Below are 14,132 nucleotides of genomic sequence, written 5' to 3'. Positions count from 1 at the left end.
CCAAAGGAAGGACACACATATACAGGGTGAGGACATCATCCACAAGACAAAGTGGCTCCTCCTCTCTACCCTTGGTTGTACCACTATCAGTAATGTAATATTTCAGATGACAGAGTGACCATAACAGTATCAATCTTATGCCAAGCCTGTGTCACAGCACTCCTGAGATAGACCCAAGTTATTTACAGACTCTCACTACACCATCATTTCAGCTCAAGGATATATAACTGCATATGGGTTACAGGGGCTATAGGGGCCCTAAAGCAATCAACAGCCATTGGCTGAAGTGTCAAATTCATTTCAATGGACTGAGTTTATTTATACACAACTGAACTATTGAATTCCAATACTGTACATTCACCATGCCGACTCAGCTGAAGGAGAAGAATGGTTGTGATTGTAGAGGCAGCTCCTAGGCCAATGAAAGAGGGGGATTAAGCATTAGGTAATTGTGTTACTGGAGAGGATTAGATTACAGGAGAGAGAGTTAGTAGATGTAGGAGTGGAGACTGAATTGCCCTCTACACTTGTGACAAATGAAGGAAACATACTGTCTTTAATAATAATGGAGCGTTTGAGTTCCAGCCTTTCCTTTCACAAGCTTGTTGAAACTCTTAAGGCAGCATTTATTCTTCAGAAGGATATTGAACATATTTAGAAACATGCATGCCAGACGGTGGTGTTACTGGTAACATACAGTAAGTACACACACGCGGTGTGTATAGGCACTTTGCCAGAATTACATATGTTTTGCCTGCCAATTCTGGATCTGATGTAACAACTAACAACATTCAAAGTCACTGTATCAATTACGCTCTCGTCCTCATCTGATCTCCTCTGATCGAAGAAGGCATTATGTAAGGCCAACCAAATTGATTAGTCATCCCCAATGCTTTATTTGCGGCAACCTCTCAGTGAAAAACAACTGTTAAACGTACAGACCCATAGTATAATATGTGCTGAGGTATATGTACTTCTTTACACGTTCCCCATCTGCCTATAAGGCCAGTATTGAGCATCAGCAGATAGTAGCCTAAATTAGAAGGAACATAGCCCACTTTTGAATCTTCCTTTGAAATGTGGGTAGTACAGGACACTCAGTACTTATGTCATGATAACAACCATATAAAAACTGTGAAACATCACTGGAAACTTCAGTAGGCCTACATTTTATACATTTTGATAAGACTCTAAATCAATAGGATACTACCACATCCCAAATGTTCAGTTTAGGGACACTAGCTCTAGGCCACGAGCCTAGAATTACTCATTCGGTATTGATGTAGAGTTCTTTACGCACAGCTCACTGGCTTACCTCAAATAGTGGTAGGTCAGGGTCCAAATGGGTAAAACTGTGAAGGACCACCGGGCTTTCGTCCTCGCCAACCTCCAGCTTTACCCCATCCCAAATATTTCGCACCTTCCATGTTCCAGCATCAAACATCTCATCGAGGAATCCTGATTTGATGTTTTGCGCATCGGAGTACATCCCCATAAAGTGGACCATTGATAAAGGATACGATTATGGCAGTCAATCGCTGCTGTGACAACCTATCTTGGTCGTACATCCATAGTTCCTTCGTATGATAGGCTACAATAACATTATTTTTTACCATGGACCCACCCACAGTAAAAACGGACGTACATAGACGGAGTATGCTTCTGTACTAAAGGCAAGCGCATCGACCTACTGTACTTGGTAATGCATGACTCAGTTACGGAAAGTGCTTCATAGCTCCACCTTTCTTACGGTACCCGTCCCTCGGGGAATCGTTGTTACTATTATGTCGCTGTGGAAACCGTCTCCAAAGAATGTATTGTATATTGATACATTCGTCCGGTTCAAATGTATTCACTGCATGTATCCATAACGCGCAACAACAGAGGTATTATACCTCGGTAGAAATATAAAAGGATAGAAAACAACTAGAGCATATTGGCCACCAAAACCTTAGAATAAATCTAATGGATGGACCATAGTCAGTGAAGCATTTTGAAGGCAAGTGAATCCTTTAGACGTTATGTACCCCAGGGAATGGGTGAGTATAACAGTACAACTTCAATTAGTGCTGGGGTATTTTTACAATTGTGCAATGACTCCTAAGCGATTATCTTGAGGTGAGGCAACAACTACAAGTAACATTCAATACTTTTCTCCTTTTTTGAAAAACAGCTGGTTATCTAAAAAAAAAGATGATACGTTTGCAGGTCAAAGGAATTGTATCATTTAGGGGTATAATTGTATCGTTAGGGGTATAATTGTATCATTTAGGGGTATAATTGTATCATTAGGGGTATAATTGTATCATTTAGGGGTATAATTGTATCATTAGGGGTATAATTGTATAATTAGGGGTATAATTGTATCATTAGGGGTATAATTGTATCATTAGGGGTATAATTGTATCATTAGGGGTATAATTGTATCATTAGGGGTATAATTGTATGTTCTGTGGATGAGTGCTCATGTCATCTCCGACATTGACTGGACAGACAATTTTGATGGTATTTCTCTTGAGTGACACTTCCCTCTACTGGTCAGAATTGGAACACACTTGCAACCTCTTAAGAACCAAACATTACTACAGCACATTGCAAAATACAATATTCAACAACATACACTATTCTAAGTGTGAGAAAGAAGAGCAAAACAGGTGTGACTGTGAAAACATCTGCTTTAACAACAGGGGGTGTTTTCTCCAATACATTCCTGAGCCCACATGTTCTCCCATGTCCCCTCATTCAGCAGCACAAGATAAAGATTACTGGTGCTGCTATGATTCAGATTCACAAATCTCTCCCTGAACAGCTGTATGGGATGAGGAGATACAGAAAGAGAGAGGAGAGAGAGAGAGAGTGAAAGGGATGGGGTAGGGAGAGGGAGAGTTGTCAGCATGGAGGTGCAACCAGCTGGCTACCTTTTGCCCTCCTATGATTGAACCACAGTCCACCCTCTTCTATTTGTCAGGCTTCCTGTTTGAATCAATAAACAGTGTTGTTCTGCTATGGCAGATACCCCAACATGGTTTACTCTCAGTAAGTGCTCATGTACTAACTGTACAACTAACCTATAACAAAATACAGAAGTATGATCATATCACACTTAGAACAGAAACAACAAAGCCAAGCTACTGGATATTATGCCACTGCTAAATGTGAGGAACACACACATACTGTATGCACACACGCACATGCTCAGGCATATATAATTTATCAAAGAAACTCACATTTCTTCCGGCATAATATTGAGTGTATCAGAGTTGATTACCTACCTTTCGGTCTGCCTCTCTGCGTTTCACAGTAATGAAGGCAGCCTGGCACATAGACTGAGTCCTACAGAAGTCTCCACCCCTCAGCAGTCCACAGGTCCACTGAGCCCACCACATCATTGCTTCCCTCAGAACCAAGGAATAAGACTGGAGAATAAAACCGGACCGGGACAGAGAACCAAAAAGCACGGCTGTCCCTTCTCTCCCCTCCCCAGTCACAGATTGGGTAACCACCTCAGGCTCACTCCAGTGGGTGTTTACTTAAACAGTTGTGTCAACACGCAAGAAACTGAACAATAAAATATTAACTTCTACTAAAAAATGATAGGGATTCCAAAAAGCCTGTTCATAGCTTGTAAGAGTGAAGAAACTGTCCCATTGTTCAATTGCAAATTACAACTATAAACGGTACTTTACAGTGCCTTCAGAATTTATTCACACCCCTTGACTTCTTCCACATTTTGTTGTGTTACAGCCTGAATTTAAAAGTAATTGCATTGAGATGTGTTGTCACTGGCCTACACACACTACCTCATAATGTGAAAGTGGAATTATTTTTTTCAGATTTTTTTTACAAATGAATAAAAAAATGTATATCTGAAATGTCTTGAATGACTACCTCATCTCTGTACCCCACACATATAAAGAACAGAGAGGTTTACCAATACCTCTCCAACGAAGGGCACCTATTGGCAGATTGGCATTGACATTGAATATCCCTTTGTGCATGGTGAACTTATTAATTACACTTTGGATGGTGTATCAATACACCCAGCCACTACAAAGATACAGACCCTAACTCAGTTGCCGGAGAGGAAGGAAACTGCTCAGGGATTTTACCATGAGGCCAATGATGACTTTAAAAGTTACAGAGTTGAATGGCTGTGACAGGAGAAAACTGAGAATGGATCAACAACATTGTAGTTACTCCACAAAACTAACCTAATTGACAGAGGGAAAAGAGAGAAGCCTGTACAGAATAAAAAAGATTCCAAAACATGCATCCTGTTTGCAACAATACTGCAAAAAATGTGGCAAAGCAATGAACTTTTTGTCCTGAATACAAGTGTTATGTTTGGGACAAATCCAATACAACACATCCCTGAGTACCATTCTCAATATTTTCAAGCATAGTGGTGGCTGCATTATGTTATGGGTATGCTTGTAATTTTTAAGGACTGGGGAGCTTTTCAGGATAAAACATTTCGCTGCAACTCTCGTACAGACTCAGGAGGAGAAGGTCAAGAGCCATGCATCCTCCGAAACACAACCCAACCAAGCCACACTGCTTCTTGAGACAATGCCCGCTTAACCCAGAAGCCAGCCACACCAATGTGTCGGAGGAAACACTGTACACCTGGCGACCATGTCAGCGTGCATGCGCCCGGCCCGCCACAGGAGTTTCTGTAGCACAAGGACATCCCTGCCAGCCAAACCATCCCCTAACCGGACAATGCTGGGCCAATTGTGTGCCGTCCCCTGGATCTCCCGGGCGCAACCAGCTGCGACAGGGCCTGGACTCTAACCAGGATCTCTAGTGGCACAGCTAGCAACTGTGATGCAGTGCCTTAGACCACCGCGCCACTCGGGAGGCCGTCAAATTTGCAACATTTCTAAAAACATATTTTCACTTTGTCATTATGGTGTGTGTAAAGGGGTGAGAGAGAAAAAAATATATTTAATCATTTTTTTTTTTATTCAGATTGTAACGAAACAAAATGTGGAATAAGAAATGTGGTATGAATACTTTCTGAAGGCCCTGCATTTCTCTGAACAGAAAATAAAAATGAAATCACTGGCATCATGTTACCCTGACATTCCCAGGGTTATTCCTATTCAGCTGAAATTGTGAGGCAAAATGTATATAAGGCCTAACAAAAATAGATTATGAACATTCTATATTTTCATCAGTTAATCAGCCAATGGACTGACAAATGTAAACCGAAAGCAAACATGGTGAGCATAGGCAGTCAAACCAAAAGCAGTGCCAACACTAGCACAGCTTCCTTTTGGTGGAGTACAACAAGACAAACACGTGAATGAGTTCACCATAAGTTACATGCGTTGTTGTCATCTCTTATGTCATCTCTTATGAAGGTTACATAAGAGCCTAGTTTTATGGGGCGTTATGTGATCTAGAAGCCGAACAACCTGAACAAAAAAAAGTCACCAAGGAAAATCCCACTGACAGACAGAGAGTTGGCTCCTTAAAACCTTTTACTGCAGTGGCCTAAATCAGGGTCAAAGAGTGTTTCTTGGTAGTCTTAAACAAATCTACTTTGAAACAAAAGTATACACCTCACACACGTGGTTAGAATACATTCTTCTTTATTTAATGAAGAACACTTAAACAAAAACAACAAAACGATATAAGATGACCGTGACCGCTATATAAACAATGTGCTAACGTGCAACATAACATAGACAATATCCCATGAAATACCCAAAAGAAGATGGCTGCCTAAATATGGTTCCCAATCAGAGACAACGATAAACACCTGCCTCTAATTGAGAACCAATCTAGGCAACCATAGACCTACATAAACACCTAGATGGAAACAACCCCATAAATCTACAAAACCCCAGTACAAACACCCTAGATGAGACAAAAACACACATATCACCCATGTCACACCCTGACCTAACCAAAATAATAAAGAAAACAAAGAATACTAAGGTCAGGGCGTGACAGTACCCCCACAAGGTGCGGACTCCGGCCGCAAAACCTAATCTAAAGGGGAGGGTCCGGGTGGGTCTCTTTCACGACGGCTCGGGTGCTGGACGTGGACCCCACTCCACAATAGTCTTAGTCCGCTTTTGTGGCCTCCTAGGAACGGCCACCCTCGCCGCCAACCTAGGACTGGCAACCCTACTAAAGGGTCCCACTGGACTGAGGGGTAGCTCCGAACTGAGGGTAGCTCCGGACTGAGCGGCAGCAACGGACTGAAGGGCAGCTCCGGACTGACTGCTCTGGCAGCTCCTGGCTGGCTGACGGCTCTGGCAGCTCCTGGCTGGCTGATGGCTCTGGCAGCTCCTGGCTGGCTGACAGCTCTGGCAGCTCCTGGCTGGCTGACGGCTCTGGCAGCTCCTGGCTGGCTGACGGCCCAGGACAGACGGGAGACTCTAGCGGCTCAGGACAGACGGGAGACTCTAGCGGCTCAGGACAGACGGGAGACTCTAGCGGCTCAGGACAGACGGGAGACTCTAGCGGCTCAGGACAGAGACTCTAGCGGCTCAGGACAGACGGGAGACTCTAGGACAGACGGGAGACTCTAGGGCTCAGGACAGACGGGAGACTCTAGCGGCTCAGGACAGACGGGAGACTCTAGCGGCTCAGGACAGACGGGAGACTCTAGCGGCTCAGGACAGACGGGAGACTCTAGCGGCTCAGGACAGACGGGAGACTCTAGCGGCTCAGGACAGACGGGAGACTCTGGCAGCGCTGGGCAGGAGGAATGCTCTGGCAGCTCTGGACAGGCGGGAGCACCTGTAGGGATGAGACGGAGAGGCAGCCTGGTGCGGGGGGCTGCCACCGGAGGGCTGGTACGTGGAGGTGGCACCGGACAGACCGGACCGTGCAGGCGCACTGGAGCTCGTGAGCACCGAGCCTGCCCAACCTTACCTGGTTGTATGCTCCCCGTAGCCAGGCCAGTGCGGCGAGGTGGAATAGCCCACACTGGCCTGTGCTGGCGAACCGGGGACACCATGCGTAAGGCTGGTGCCATGTATGCCGGCCCGAGGAGACGCACTGGAGACCATATGCGTAGAGCCGGCTTCATGGCACTTGGCTCGATGCCCACTCTAGCCCGGCCGATACGAGGAGCTGAAATGTACCGAACCGGGCTATGCACACGCACCGGGGACACAGTGCGCAGGTCTCCTACCTGGCTTCGCCACACTCCCTGTGTGAGCCCCCCAATACATTTTTGGGGCTGCCTCTCGGGCTTCCAGCCGCGCTGCCTCCTCATACCAGCGGCTCTCTGCCTTCGCCCCTTACAGCTCTGCCTTGGGACGCCGATATTCAGCTGGCTGTTCCCATGGTCCCTTGCTGTCTAATATCTCCTCCCAAGTCCAGGAGTCTTGTGTTCGCTGCTGCTGCTGCCCGTTACCACGACGCTTGGTCCTTGGTTGGTGGGTTATTCTGTCACGATCGTCGTATGGAGTGGACCAAAGCGCAGCGTGGTTAGAATACATTCTTCTTTATTTAATGAAGAACACGAAGAACACTTAAACAAAAACAACAAAACGATATAAGACGAACGTGAACGCTATATAAACAATGTGCTAACGTGCAACATAACATAGACAATATCCCACGAAATACCCAAAGAAGAATGGCTGCCTAAATATGGTTCCCAATCAGAGACAATGATAAACACCTGCCTCTAATTGAGAACTAATCTAGGCAACCATAGACCTACATAAACACCTAGATGGAAACAACCCCATAAATCTACAAAACCCCTAGACAGTACAAACACCTTAGATGAGACAAAAACACACATATCACCCATGTCACACCTGACCTAACCAAAATAATAGAGAAAACAAAGAATACTAAGATCAGGAACCAAAATAATAAAGAAAACAAAGAATACTAAGATCAGGGCGTGACACTGGGGTCCACACAAAACATGAAACGTGACATAATACAGAACATTAGTAGAGAACAGCTCAAGGACAGAACTACATTAAACATATATATATATATATATATATATATATATATATATATATATATATATATATATACAGTGGGGCAAAAAAGTATTTAGTCAGCCATCAATTGTGCAAGTTCTCCCACTTAAAAAGATGAAATAGTCCTGTAATTTTCATCATAGGTACACTTCAACTATGACAGACAAAATGAGAGAAAAAAAATCCAGAAAATCACATTGTAGGATTTTTTAATGAATTTATTTGCAAATTATGGTGGAAAATAAGTATTTGGACAATAACAAAAGTTTATCTCAATACTTTGTTATATACCCTTTGTTGGCAATGACAGAGGTCATTGGTTTTCTGTAAGTCTTCACAAGGTTTTCACACACTGTTGCTGGTATTTTGGCCCATTCCTCCATGCAGATCTCCTCTAGAGCAGTGATGTTTTGGGGCTGTTGCTGGGCAACATACTTTTTTGTGTGTGTTTAAAAAAATAACGTTTATTAATTAAAATATTCATAACATTCGACCCATGAAGCCACTCTGGCAATTTACTGCAGGAAAGGGCTACGAAACGTACCATTCAAACAGAGAACCACAGACCTCCTAACTACCTGACAGAAAGTGTCTGCTCTTATGAACGGATGGATTTATTGCTCACTATTATTTCAAGGAGCTGCAGGCCCATTCTGAGGCACTCCTAGCTCGTAGGTCTTAGCATTTAAAAACTTTTTGACAACTGCCCTGCAGCTAACTGAGGACCATTTGAGATTGCAACCCTTCTGAGGCAGCTTTACAATACCTTAAGGAGACACCCTATCTAATAGCAGGGAAAAGAAGGGTATTTCTGATTGAGTTTGGGCCAAGACTGCCAGCAGGAACAGAAAGTTTTACGAAATGCCTCTAGTGCAAAGATTCTGTTTCCCAACTTATTTGTTCAACATGTAATTGGAAATGAATCATAGACCAGCGGCTACCATAGGGAACAACAAAAGCAACTTCCTCTAGAATCAAGTGTAAGAGGGTTTGAGTAAGAAGAGCACGACTAGAGGAAAACAGCTGACACAATGAAACACACAGAGATGGACTTGTCACAGTGAGAAGGAACTAGAGACCAATGTCACAGTCTATTTCCAACCTCAGTGAATAACAACAACACATAACCAAATCATTTCCAACACAGACAAAAAAAAATGACCCACCAAGTAGCAAGTAATACCATATTTATAACTATGTAATAAACAATAAAAACACATCCACATTCAATAGTGGGCATGACTAAACATGCACAAGAAAAACATATCAAAGTAAACGCACACCACAGGGGAATGGTTCCCTAACTCTGCTCTTGGATGTGTGCCAGACACACTGAACAGCTGAACCACCACCCTGGTGGTAGCATACTGTAACAGACAAACACATCCTCCTCTGAATCACCACCCTCTCTCTCACCCATAAACTATTTCTCTCACATACACACATACAGCCAAAAATACTGCGACTGAATCAAATAACAACATATGAGCTCTTTCTTACCAGATCATCCAGTATGTTGACAGGAAGTCAAACATACACATCTTGACTGGCTGAGCCAAGGCTTTGTGAAGGCTGAAGAGGGACTTGGTCTCCATGCTGCTAAAGCACTCCCAGAGACAGAGAACAGAGGACCGATGCTCCCGGAGCAACAGATCGCTACACTCCCTCCTGCTTTAACGCTCACTCTGCATCAATCACACACACACACACACACACACACACACACACACACACACACACACACACACACACACACACACACACACACACACACACACACACACACACACACACACACACACACACACACACACACACACACACACACAAACAAACAAACAGGAACTCCGGGCTGCTGTTAACAGAAACACCACCACAACTTCCACTGTTGCTGCCGCTGCCTCTACTGAAGACTTGAAGGAACCTGTCTGAGAGGTAGAGAAACCCCCTCGGCTCCCTCACCTGCTTATTCTAGCCTCTCTCTCTCTCTCTCCCTCCCCCCCTCTCACTCTCCTTTCAGCGCCACGTTGGGAGAATCTAAATTGTATACTCCTCGCGTCGTCTCTATTCTCTCCCCATCTCCTTCTCAAAACCCATTGGAGGAGAAGGTCAGAGGGGCGGGACCCTTGGCTTTCTCATCCAATAGGTTTTGAGAAGGAGGCGAGAAGAGGGGACGCGAGGAGTGAGAAAATGCGATTCTCCCAGAGTGTTTCTCACAAGGGAATGTCTGTGCTGTCAGCTGCTGTCCTCTCTGCTTTTATCTATTTCATCCTGCAGATGTAGGTAGAACCTCTCATCATTCAGCTGCTTATCCAACATTAGTGGCTGCCTTTTCTTCCTCAGTAGCATTGTAACGTTGTTCACACACCCTTTCACACTGATCACAGCCTGCATAATAAGTACTGTATGCAGAAGGCAGAGGGAAAAAAAGGAATGTGAAATGCAGCAGGTGTGCTCATCTCCCTCTGCCTCACTCTCTGGCTGTGCTGCAGTGGAATGAATGTTGATACTGGAAGCCAAGCTACATTGTTATGTGTAACCAGAGGTGCTAAATAAACAACACATCCAGGGGAAACAAGAGAAATTGCTCTGGGGCGAAAGGATGTCGCTATGTGGGCGGTGGTCAAGGCAACATTAGAAATGTTTGTTTGGCCACATACATTAGAGGTACAATGTGTACACAGTCCATGCATCTTCCTGCATGAAGTACTGCTTCTGTTGATGCCCCAGCTACCATCTCGAGTAGCTCCCTAGGGTTTCAAACTAACAGCAGAGCTAAAATGAATCTTAGGCATGATATGTAGGTCACACGGCTTTTACCTCACATGGCTAAACCCTAAAGTCATTTCTTACAAGATTGGAGAAAAAAAAGAAGTTGTTCCTCCCCTGAAGACCGCACATACACACTTGGTACTTTTGTGTACAATGTACAATTCTGGAATATGACTAACGTCCTGTTTCATCATTCACCATGGGGATTCACGGTTGTGAAATATACGTTTCAAAAGCATCAACATGTAGTGTACAATGCTCATTCAGAGAAGTGAGAAGGGGGTCATTCCATGTCATTTCAGCAAGCCATGACACCCACCATCTCAGATTGTTCTGAAATGGTTTCTGCAGTTAGCAAGAGATAAGAGAAGCCTTCCTGTAACATTATTTGGTTGAAATATAATTCGATCTTAAGCTAATTGACTGCACCCAAATTGGCCCTATTAATTTGTAGGATTCACATAATATTCAATAAATATAGTACCTAACATCTGAGTTGTACCAAACTTTATCCTGCCCACAGACCCCCACACCCCACACCAAGCTCACCCCAACTGTGACAATACAGAGGCGGATGCAAGATGCAAGCAACAATGGTTTAATGAATACAATTTATATCAGCAACAGGACAGACAGACTGTACTCAGACGGAATCCAACCCAGGGACTAGGGCTCATCCTCTGGTGATAGCGTGCTGAGAAATCCAGGGAGTGTGTCCGGATGGGAAGGAAGGAGCACAGCAGATAATCCACACAAGGGCGGCGAGAGATGAGCACTGACACACGACACAACCTCAGGAAGTAACAACACAACCTCAGGGAAGTAACAACGATCTGACAACAGGAAACACTGGTTACAGAACATATAAAGGGAAGATAAGTGGTTCCAGCTGGCGCAGACAATCAGGCCGAGATTGGGAACCATGCCCACACAAACACGGGAGGAGAGAGAGAGAGAGAGAGAGAGAGAGAGAGAGAGAGAGAGAGAGAGAGAGAGAGAGAGAGAGAGAGAGAGAGAGAGAAAGAGAGAGGAGGCAGTGGATTCATGAACCGTGACACCAACAGCCATTATACAGTATCAGTCTGATTAGAAAATAAGATTCTCACACATCCACCACTGTATGCTCATGTATGGATTTCCCAAGGACCATATCAAACTTAATGGCATAATATGTGCACTGGAAACTCTCTTTGCACCTATGAGGCTTTTGGAGAGTGGAACAAAGTGATGGAAGTTGCGGGTTCCTGGCAGATTTCTTGTGTTATAGCTTGCTGCTGTGATGAGTACTGGATTGGAATTGCAGATGCTGTGGATGATGAAAACATGGACGTAAAGTTGAAATTCATGCATCCAAGTTATCCAGCAAGGTCATTTTCTTGGCCAAACATAAAGGACACATGTTTATGTACCAAAACCAAGCATCATCTTCACCATTAATGCAACGACCCTGCAACTGGTCGCCAACATCACTTGGGATGTAGATACATTACTGCAATAGAAGATGCATGAACGGAAAAAGAAAGTGAAATAATCAAATGAGATATGAGTAGTCCTCAGCTCTGTTGATGACTTTTCTTTGATATGTATTTGGGAAAATACATTGTTCTGACTTTAACACATCACTCTACATTTATAAATTTTTGAAGGTTCAATCTTGAATTAACATTGAGGAAGGGGGGGGGGTTCTTCACACTTTTCCCACTAATAGCAGGAACAGCACCCTCTAGTGATCAGAACCTAGAAATATCAAGTTGTATGATGGTACATAAACCAACAACTTCAATGACGCATTTCTCTGAACAGGGGAAAATAACCATAATCTCATTCACTGAATAGATTACATTGTATGAGGAAACAATACTCCTATCTGCAGCTTCATACTACTTGTCAGACATAGAGAACTGGTACAACTAGCCATTGGGGTGGGCTTGGTGTCATCGCGTCTTAATCCTTGTTAAGAAGAGGTTTGGTCTAAATCGGTTGTTGCGTACTATATTTATTAAATATTATATGAATCCTATTAATTTAAATGGCAAATTTGGGTGCAATCAATTAGCTCAAATTGTTCAAATTGTCTTTCAAAAAAATGATGTTGCAGGAATGCTTATCTTATCTGTTTCTAACAACAGAAATGATTTCAGAACAATCTGAGATGGTGGGTGACGAAATCCTCTGAAATCCTCTTGTCTTTTTGAGGTGGAACGACCCAAGAGACAGATTTGAAATGTATACTAAGTCGTAATTCGCAGATAGTATTGTGGTGCAATTTAACATTGGCTATAGGTAGGCAGATAGATGGGCAGTGAAAAGAGTATGTGTGCTATGTTCAATAGTATAAGGTTTGAGACACTGAAAACTGTTTTCAGATGCAGAGACCCACATTGCCTGCCTACTGTAGAAGAGCAGTTGTCATGGAAACTGTAAGGCAAAGCTTTCCCCTCATGAAGCAAAACCATGTGGCCAATGCCATGGCTGAATTCATGCAAGTCTTGCCTCAGTGAGGGAGTTCTATTAACTCCGGCCTATGAATCGTGACATGAGCGGGCAAAAGCGATGAGCGGGCAAAAGCGCTGAGGGAGGAGCACCCTTCACAAATGGAACAGTAACCTGTGCCACTCGGTCATGCTGTCATCAAGGCAGCATTGTGCATCGTCCAGAAACATATACAACATCTATTTTCCATAAAATATACATTGGATTTAGTATAACATACACTAGGAACACCTTCTTAATATTGAGGTGCACCCACTCCCCCTTTCTGCCCTCAGAACAGCCTCTATTCGTTGGGGCATGGACTCGACAAGTTGTCGAAAGTGTTCCACAGGGATGCTGGCCCATGTTGACTCCAATGCTTCCCACAGCTGTGTCAAGAGTGGCTGGATGTCCTTTGGTTGGTGGACCATTCTTGACACACAGGAAAGAGTTGAGCATGATCCCCCCCCCCTCCCTCTCTGCAGATGACTTCGTCAACCATTTTGAAAAGAAGGTCGACGACATCCGATCCTCGTTTGCTAAGTCAAACGACACCGCTGGTTCTGCTCACACTGCCCTACCCTGTGCTCTGACCTCTTTCTCCCCTCTCTCTCCAGATGAAATCTCGCATCTTGTGATGGCCGGCCGCCCAACAACCTGCCCGCTCGACCCTATCCCCTCCTCTCTTCTCCAGACCATTTCCGGAGACCTTCTCCCTTACCTCACCTCGCTCATCAACTTATCCCTCACTGCTGGCTACATCCCTTCCGTCTTCAAGAGAGCGAGAGTTGCACCCCTTCTGAAAAAACCTACACTCGATCCCTCCGATGTTAAAAACTACAGACCAGTATCCCTTCTTTCTTTTCTCTCCAAAACTCTTGAACGTCCCGTCCTTGGTCAGCTCTCCCACTATCTCTCTCA

At 44.2% G+C, this 14,132-nt stretch overlaps 1 protein-coding gene across 4 annotated transcripts in view; it reads right to left on the bottom strand.

Annotated features, from left to right (window-relative positions):
* Positions 1–14,132, bottom strand: part of LOC124036173 (ral guanine nucleotide dissociation stimulator-like) — a 77,164-nt gene that overhangs the window by 35,120 nt on the left and 27,912 nt on the right. Inside the window, exon 1 of one of the 4 annotated variants that reach the window (XM_046350394.1) lies at positions 3,273–3,378. The exons of 1 other annotated variant lie outside the window; for it this stretch is intronic. In XM_046350394.1, coding sequence (XP_046206350.1) covers positions 3,273–3,323 — 51 coding nt within the window. In that variant the 5' untranslated portion in view covers positions 3,324–3,378. Of the gene's footprint in view, positions 1–1,315; positions 1,606–3,272; positions 3,379–14,132 lie in introns of those variants that run through there. 2 more of the 4 variants (XM_046350393.1, XM_046350392.1) reach the window with 2 other exon arrangements.

This window comes from Oncorhynchus gorbuscha, linkage group LG05, assembly GCF_021184085.1.
Source record: "Oncorhynchus gorbuscha isolate QuinsamMale2020 ecotype Even-year linkage group LG05, OgorEven_v1.0, whole genome shotgun sequence".
NCBI classification, from domain to species: domain Eukaryota; kingdom Metazoa; phylum Chordata; class Actinopteri; order Salmoniformes; family Salmonidae; genus Oncorhynchus; species Oncorhynchus gorbuscha.
The sequence above is the reverse complement of the archived record's forward strand: the minus strand, read 5'-3'. Positions and strand labels throughout refer to the sequence as shown.